Source organism: Mesitornis unicolor, unplaced genomic scaffold (genome assembly GCF_000695765.1).
Source record: "Mesitornis unicolor isolate BGI_N332 unplaced genomic scaffold, ASM69576v1 scaffold31808, whole genome shotgun sequence".
In the NCBI taxonomy this organism is placed as follows: domain Eukaryota; kingdom Metazoa; phylum Chordata; class Aves; order Mesitornithiformes; family Mesitornithidae; genus Mesitornis; species Mesitornis unicolor.
In genome coordinates, this window is record NW_010200292.1 from 998 (window position 1) to 9912 (window position 8915).

At 39.3% G+C, this 8915-nt stretch overlaps 1 protein-coding gene across 1 annotated transcript; it reads left to right on the forward strand.

Annotated features, from left to right (window-relative positions):
• Positions 1 to 1331: 1331 nt before the first annotated feature.
• LOC104535751 (rab GTPase-binding effector protein 1-like) lies at positions 1332 to 8564 on the forward strand. Its single transcript, XM_010189704.1, has 5 exons — positions 1332 to 1362; positions 1463 to 1591; positions 3700 to 3903; positions 5114 to 5278; positions 8518 to 8564. The coding sequence occupies exons 1-5, from the start codon at positions 1332 to 1334 to the stop codon at positions 8562 to 8564; spliced, it is 576 nt and encodes a 191-aa protein (XP_010188006.1).
• Positions 8565 to 8915: the final 351 nt, after the last annotated feature.

Consider the following 8915-nt stretch of genomic DNA (forward strand, 5'->3'; position numbering starts at 1 on the left):
GAGTTGAACAGATTAAGTGCTGTATTTTGTAACATCATAAGCCCTCATACCCAGCAGTCAGTGAAACATACCTGTGCTTTTAAAGGTCCTTTTGTTCGTGTCTGCTCTTCCTCTTAAGTCATCTGGTACTAATAATAAATATAATTCACCATGCGCTGTTTTACCACTGTGAGCTCTAAAGCTGATTCCCCCTGTTTGCAAGCTTAAGGTTTGGTGCTGCTGAAGTTGTGTAGCCTTTGTACTACGTTTGCACTACTGTGTTGAGTGTGATGTGGAAACTCTTCTGATGGATCCGTGTTTTACGTATCTTCTCTGTGCTATATAGAGGCTCTAACTGAAAAGAAGTGGTTCAGCTTTGCACGACAGAGTTGGAACATGTCCGTAAAATGATTTTGCGAAACAGACAGGAGCACTTGCGGAGGAGGGTTCTTCACCCAGCGCATTGTAGCATGGAGGTGGATTTTGTTCATTTTCAGTTCGTCTGTCTTTTGTATCTGCTTCGTATTTGAATTTTGAGGTGTGCAATATGAAACTGTCCGGCACCTAAACCAGACCTGCAGTTCTTGAGGTGCAAAGAAGTTAATATTGTATGTGAAGATCGATATTACAGGGTCAGTGGTTGTGTGGGGTCTTTATAGATATCGTACAGAGGTACTGAGTGTTTTTTTCAATAATAACCACATTGTAGCAGTCATTAGATGTCTTGTGGGCTTCCTACTGTTCCTTCTTTTGTTGTACCACCAGATCAACTACTGATGCAGTAAATACTGGAAAAGAGTGTGACGTTGTGTGCTCTTGAGGAGTTTTACCTGCTGGAAATTTATCTTATGATCAGTTATTTCTCCATGGAGAAATATAGTGGTCATCTTCTGGCAAACTTCTATGAATATAGTCTGAGATACCTTTTGGTACATGCACAGAAGTGAAGACAGGAAAGATAACGACACCTCATTTTTAGCTCACGGGTTTTTCTGTGCTTTGTTCTTCCATAGTTGTTAGCTCAGCAGCTGTCACTTCGTTTTCTTTGACCTGAGCCTTTGAGAACTTGGTGCTTTGTTCAGCCTTCACACACCGTTCCTGTGCCTGGTGACTAAATTCCCTGTGTTTTGGAAAGAAGCACCAATAGAACTAATTCTGGCACTATTTTATTTCCATTTCTTCCTTCATTATTAACAGAAAATTGTGGTGTTCTTTGGGAGATCGGTTGTTTTCTGCAGAATTCCCAGCCACATGCACCTCTGGTGCTGTGAAGGTGTCTGTTACATTTGGTGCCTCAGTCTAAGAAAACTTTTCTTCCTTTGTTGCTTGAAGGACTCTGATTAGTTGTCCTGATGTATCCAGGGGCAGCAGCCAAGCTGATGGGTAAAGCTATTTTAAAAAGAATAAACCCCAGACCTCAATCTTGCAGAGTGAGGATGCCTTAACTGGTAGTGACAGACCTTATCTTCTGTTTTGGTTTTAGTTGCTCTTCTACAACGGGTAGCAGAATTGGAAAAGGTCAATGCGGAATTTATGCGTACAAAACAGCAACTTGAGCAAGAATTTAATCAAAAGAGAGCAAAATTTAAGGAGTTGTACTTGGCTAAGGAAGGTAAGTTCTCAATTCTTTGAATTATTCCAAAGTTTAATTAAACTTGAGCTTCTAATGCCTGTATGAAGACTAAGAACTGTAATGCCAACTGCTACTCCCCATTTGCCTGTGTGCACCACGTTTTATTTTTTTTTAAGTTGGTTAAGGATAATTAGGATTTAAGGGAGCTTTCTTCTGTTACTGGGGTAGTCAGCTGTATATCCAGCATGATTGTAGACCTTTAGAAAGACAGATAAGAAAATAAGAGACAAGCAGAGGGTAAAATTCAATAGGTGGCTATTTTGCTTCCTAGAATGAATTGTTAGAATTTATTGAAAGACTTACCTGCATGGATTGGAGTCAGCAGAGCAACTTGATGTACCAGCACTGAGTTTTAATACTAATTCTGAAGCCATGGTGTGCTTGTTCTCTCTGAACAGCAGCTGATCTGGTAAGGGGAAAGACCTGGTCTGAAGTGTGTGCTGTTTGCATTTTGTGGCTAGTTTTTTACGTATTAATTTGTCTTGAATTTTCATCTGAGGTAGAATGTAAGCAGGTAAGCACTATAAAAGTTTTAATACCAGCCAAGGGCATCTATTTCATTAACATTCTTTACAGGAAAATGTTAACCATGTGAGCTCAAATAGCTGATGAAGAATTGCAGAGTAGAGATAGCTGCTGTTCTGAGAGCCAAATTGATTTATTTCTAATCCTGATGATTTTTGTGTCTTTAGCATATGAAAGCAAAGCCAAAAAAATAATGCATTAAGACTGCAGCTGCTTGTATAAGCTTATGAGAGCAGGAATACAACAAGCATAATGAAGATCAGATCCTACAGAAGGCCTGTTTCTTTGTGTTTCTAGCAGCTGGATGAAAGGAAGTCTAAGATACAAGACACTGCTGATGAGATCAGCAATAATTCTTTTTCAGAACAGTAAAAAAAGAAAAAAAAATTGTGACAAGCAGAAGAAATAATACAACTTTCACATGTTGAAGTGAAAGGATACCAGAGGAGAATATACAAGCAATTGCTTTTTTTTTTCTTCCTCTCTTTATCCTTCTTTTTCCCCAAAATGGTTTTTTTCTCTCCTTCATTTCCAGAACCCTTTCCTAAATGTACGTTGGGATGGTTACAGCCCATCCTTAATACTGTCATTTGAGAACTAAGTAATATAAATGCTGCAAGATCTTCATTTTTTTACACAAGGGTTAATGCCATTTTGAGTACACAGTTAGCTCAGGGTTCCGTATTCTCTGTCAAGGGGTAAGGTTTTGAGCTTCAGGATTAATTAAGCGTTTTGATACTGAGAGAAATAGGTGGAACCAGCTTGCTGTTTGTTGTACACTGGCCAGGTGTTTCTGCTAAGAGTGATTGCCATTGAAATAGGCTATATGGGCATAAAATTCTATTTTGTGTTAGTGCTTTTGGAATCAATTGTAGAGCATGTACCTTCGAGAGCTTTTTGCTTCAGATTAACCAAGAACTCAGGAGAATAATGTGAAATTAGTTAAATTTCTGTTTATAGTTGCAACAATTACAGAAGTAGTGGGATTTCCATTGAACGTATCCCTTTTTTTTAGTAGAAGCTTAGTTTTAGCAAAAATGGTAAAGAACAAAGGAGGCTGCGGAGTTTTCTTATGTGGGCTACAGGTAGTGGTCACAGGGTGTTTCTGTTCAAGAAATATGAAGAGTTCTATCCAAATTTAGGACCACGTTGTTGCCAAAAATGGGGAAAGCACTGTCTTCTTGTCTGTTGTTCTTTTATTTTCCAGATTCATTACCAGAATAAGTTAAATAATAATGAACTAAGTAAAAGCACAGTTCACTTTCAGCAGGTTTATTGATTCATAGGTTATATCTACAGTGTCTACTTTGTGGCTGCATCCATGAGAAGGTACTTGGTAATAAAAGGCAGGAGCAAAGAAAGTAAAGAAATAATGTTCCCTAAAGATACCTGCTAATGTTTGTTCAGTTGTTATGGGTAGATGCTTTAATATCAGTGCTTGCTTTAATATCAGTGCTGCCTTCACCCCCTTGTTACAGCACTGTTCTTTGCCATAGGAATTACGGATGCTCTTCAGATTTAATTTATTAATCAAGCTAAATGTAAATAACACTTCTTTTCAGAGGACCTTAAAAGACAAAATGCAGTGCTGCAAGCAGCCCAAGATGATCTGGGACAATTGCGGACCCAGCTGATGGAAGCTCATGCTGAAATGGAGAACATCAAAGCTATAGCTACAGTATCTGAGAACACAAAGCAGGAAGCTATCGATGAGGTGAAAAGACAGTGGCAAGAAGAAGTAGCTTCACTGCAAGCTATTATGAAAGGTAACAACCAGGGTCAGACACCTCTTTAGTATGTGTTTAGTGATTTGTACCTGTTCTTGACCAGAATACGGATAGCTGCTTCTCATGGCTTGGTAAAACTGGGCTACAGTAGTTCCTAAGTTTGTGAAAAGGAGCTTGCTTCTTTTGTTCTGTTAATGTGGGGATAGGATATAGAAGGGCTTGTGGCAATGGGAACTCGCACGCATATGCAAAGCATTTTTGAGGGACTATGAATGTGTTACTTCGTCCTTCCACAAAGATAAGCGTAATGTGTGTGATTTGACAAGTCTGAAAACAGCTTTAGAGTGACAGCATGATTCTCTTCTCTCCTGTGTAAATGTAGTTCTACTGTCAGACATCAAAGTGTCCCTCCAATGCTATCACATGGACTTTTCAGGCTAGTGACAGAACATGCTGCTCTGTATCAGTTGTAGGTCATTTTTTTTCCTTAACAAAGAATAGCTCAGAACTGTTATGTTTGCATGTTGCACAGCTGTTGACATTTCTGAGACAAACTGTGCAAAGAACAATGCAGGATGTAAACTGGGGAGAGACTGTTGCTGTAACTGGCAGTTTTCTTAAACGTTCACAAACAGGATCACAATATCCGGAGCCTAAAGCCTGTTGGCTGTAGGCAGTTTTTCCATCACCTGATTATGCTTTCCCCCCAGAGAAGACAAATCTTCATGTATACTGAGTATACAAATTTCTGTTTATTTATGATCTACACAGATACATGAACCTAGATCAGGGCTCAGGTGTGCCAGCTGCTGTACGTGTGTAAACAAAGACAGCCCCTTACCCGAAGGGGTAATGTTAATTAGAGGGAAATGAGAGCTATGTGAGAGCTTCTAGTTCCTTTGCCTTTTGGAGTTTTTGCAATTTGAAGGGTTTTGTATGATGTGCTTGGAGGTACCAAAGGTGCTGCTAAATGGGATGGTAGACTTGTATGTTGTTTTGAAATCAGGAGTTACACAGTTTGGGGGGCTTGTTTGTTTGTTCTGTTGATGGTACAAATTGAGATGCAGTTCATTTGGATCTTCTGCTTATGTAGTTGGGTTTTTGGGCAAGAGTCAAAGAGAAGGGAGAGTTCACTGTTGTCCTAGTTTTGATCAATTATGATAAATTGTTGACTGGTTGGAGATCGAGTTCCTGATGCTCTGTTTTTTAATTTACATTGAAAATAAGTTTTGAAACTGCTGTTTTATAGAGACTGTTCGTGACTATGAGCTCCAGTATCATCACCGGTTGGAGCAGGAACGAGCTCAGTGGAATCAATATCGAGAAAATGTGGAACGGGAAATAGCAGAGTTAAGGAGGCGACTGTCTGAGGGTCAAGAGGAAGAAAACCTAGAAAATGAAATGAAAAAGGTACGTTGAAATCTAGTTCTTCAATTTTTGTTCCAGGATACACTTGTGTGGTTATACATGAGTTCATTTCTATGCCCTGCTGTAATTCCTCAGAAATACACGCAGGCTCGTTCTGCCAACTTTTGGCTCTTCGTTCATGGAAGTCATCACGACCTAATCCTGCATTTGAATCCATAAACGCAGTGTACCTGATTCGGTGGATTCAGTGAGAGGATTGCACCTGAGAAGACTGTAAGGTTTGGCCTTCAGCTTGTAAAAGCAGGAGGCCTTGTAAAGTCTCTTTTCAGAACATCAAATGAACTCAAGTAAAGCCCTTTTAGATTTTTCCTGGATTGACTGCAGATATATAAAATTTCCTTTACACTTCTGCACTTTTATTCCTTTCTCATGGCTTCTAAACTTCTTTTGAGGTTTTTAATGGGCACTATACCTAAATGTCTTTCATCTTTCTTCAAGGTAAGCCATGTGTGTCCGTTACAGTACTGCTGGTATCCTGGGAAATGCAGAACATTGCTGTCACAAAACAGCAGGCTCTAGATGATGAACGATAATTGCTCTGGAGTTTGGAAAGATTTTGTTGCTGTTGTTGTTGTTGTTCAAAGATCTGTGACTCAGAAGAGTTCATAGAAGGTGCCTTGTGTTGAGTTTGGATTTCTGGATTTTTTGGTTGTCGAGTTTGAAGACTTGGTGTATTACTCTTCCAGGCAGGAAGGAAATCGGATCTGTTGTAATAGATCAGTGTTTTGGAATCTTTGTTTATCATATGATAAAAAATTGTGTTTAAGTGAATTTATCTTAGCAGACTTACAGTAGTCTTTCAGGTATTCTAAGATACTTTTAATGTAATAAATTATCCTACATTCAGTAAAAGACTAGAATAACATCTGATAATCTGCCGTATCACTGCATTTCCTTGTTTCTGCTTGCTGTCAGCAGAAGAAACGCAGTATTGAATGTCACAGATAGTCCACTGAAGTATTTTACGTATTTTTACTGTAACAAGTAACACTGTTCAAACTTTCACTGTAACAAGCAATCAGCATTAGTGTTGCAAAATGGGATTCTTTTTCTGTGACTTATAAAGAGACTCTTGAGTTTTGCTAGTTGTAGTTGCATAATTGCTGTTTGGTATTCAGGGGGATTGCTCTTCATGTAGTCCTGATTTATAAAGGTAGGAGTAAAGCCTATTTGCCAATGTTCTGACTACAGAATTACTGCCACTGGGATTTTAAGATATCAGCTGTGTTTAAGAGAAGGTTTTAGCCCTAGTAAGTAGAAAAAAAAAAGGACTCTGCTTCAAGTTGGAAGGAGGGTTCAGAACTGGATCAGTGTGGTGAGTCCTGTAGAAATAAGCCAGACAATGCAGAGTTTATAGGGTAGAAGTCCCAGCAGTGCATTACCAGGATACTGCCAATAGCAATTTTCAGAAAACAAGCTCTCTCAACCAAGAGAGTCTTCCCAATATCTAAAATCTGAGCACTTTTTTCTTTTACACCTGAATGCATTGATCGTGTGACAGTTGGAATTGCAAGTTGTTCAAATGACAGCAGCTCACCTAAACTTAGAGGCTTTACTATGAGCTGGTTAGAATTTAAAAGTTTAGTATAGCAGATAAATAGAATTTTCAACTTCACTCCTTTAAAGGAGAAATACATCCCTTGTGATCCTAGAAGAAAAGGTGATCGATTCATTAATCTGTTATTAATGTGAGCTCAGAAAGCTTCATAGGTGTCTAAGCAGAGGAACATGTACTTTATGTAAGACCAGGGGGGAGTAAACCTGGTTTTCAGAGTGCAGCTTGAAATAATTGCTTAAACTGCTTTGCATGGGTGTTTTAATCTCCTTTGTCATTAAACCTATGAGGTTTTTCCTCAAGGAGACTAAAAATTAGGTGTAAATTAGAAAAAGGACTTTCAGTTCCACCTAAAAACAAACAAGCAAATCCCAAGCCCAAAAAAATCTGTTTGGCTAGCAAAATAATAAATATTTGTGCATCAGCAGTCAGTACAAAAAGAGGAATTTTCTTGACCACTTGGGATATGCTGTTTGAAGACTTGTGATCAATTCCTTATGCAAAATGGTATTTCCAACCAACGGTGTTGTATTCATCCTCCATCTTTATATGCTCCGTTATAAGGATAGATCTATTTTATTTAGTACTTTGCTCTCTGGGTTGTAAGCAGATGCTGTACCAGCATACGATACACCACATTTATTAAAAGTAGCAGAAAACCAGACTGTCATCTGCCATTCACAGTGAGAGGTGAGGTGAGAAGAACACAGACAAGATCACAAGCCGTGTATTTCAGTCCAGGACACTGGCTGGATATTTCAGTTTTGTTGTGTTCAGTTTGTAAATCCATTTCAAACAACAAGGAAAATTCATGGAATTTTATACTGAGTCCACGCAGCTGCTAACAATTGCGCATGTCGTGTGCATACTTTTTTCCCCTGAGAGAGGTGAAGGGTAGATAACAAATGTTGCTCTGGATTCTGTAATTATCTCTTGGTTTATTTGGTTGACCATACAGTTTTGGTATGTGTACTATCAGACGTCCAGTGTGCAAATTACTTATCCCGGTTTGGGAGCCCTTGGAGTGGGTGGGTAATGTTGTGATAAGCGTGCTCTTTTGAGCTGTATTTACTAGATTGTGACTACTTTGCTGGAGGTATCCAAGTCCAGCCTGCAAACCTGGTGTTGGCATTCTTGAGCATCCTCGTGTCTGGTGGAACACGTGCACTTGTCTCGAAGAGCTGTTTTGTTTTCCCATGTAAATATATTTCGAGTTGCAAGTTGCCGAATCTCGGTGGAAAACTTGTGTGTTCTGTGATTTTTAGCATAAAGCAACAATTTCTAAGAAATCTGTGCTGAAAACTGTGTGTGTTCTATAAATATCCCTTCTCGGCTCAGAAAAGGTAAATACCTCGTTCTAATGATAAGCAAGCTTACCTTCTAGTGATTTGTCTTTCAGAAAATGTATTGGAGATTTATAAAAATCTCTCTGTCTTCCTGTTGCTTTGTAATTCCAGGTAGGTTTGGGTTTTTTTGTTGTTGCAAATGCTAAAAGCAGTCCAGCCACCGCATCTTGTGCTGCCATGCAAGTTCTCTGCTTGGTGACGACTGGGCTTCCTGTGGACGGTGACTGGGTGGGGATGAGTCTTGCACCCTGACAGAATTTGGCGAGTCTCATTTTATTCAGAGCTCGTTTTCCATTCAGGAAATGATCTGGTTTTCTGTTAGAGCTGTGGTGAATATAAACACTGTTCTTAACATAGTTGTGTCAAACTGAGTAGCAGGAGTCTGCAGAACAGGTATTTGCATATAGGGAGAGCAAGAAAGGACAGACCTCCTGTTATGGAGTGTGCTTATTAGTCAGAAGAGGGGAAATGGGAAAGAGAGGGTAACCTGATTTCTGTGACAGAGTTGGCCGTAACATCTGATACACAGTAAATTGCTTTCACTAGTAATGATAAAGAACAGTGGAATAGATTTAGATCCATGAGCAATAATGGATGGTAACCAAGGGAATTCAGGGGCGCAGGGATGGTAAGTGAGGGAATTTGGGGCGCAGGTGGTTTTTTCTTCTCTCCTTCCAGTTGCAAGCCGTGACAGAAGAAGGAACAGGAGGATACAGTCCATA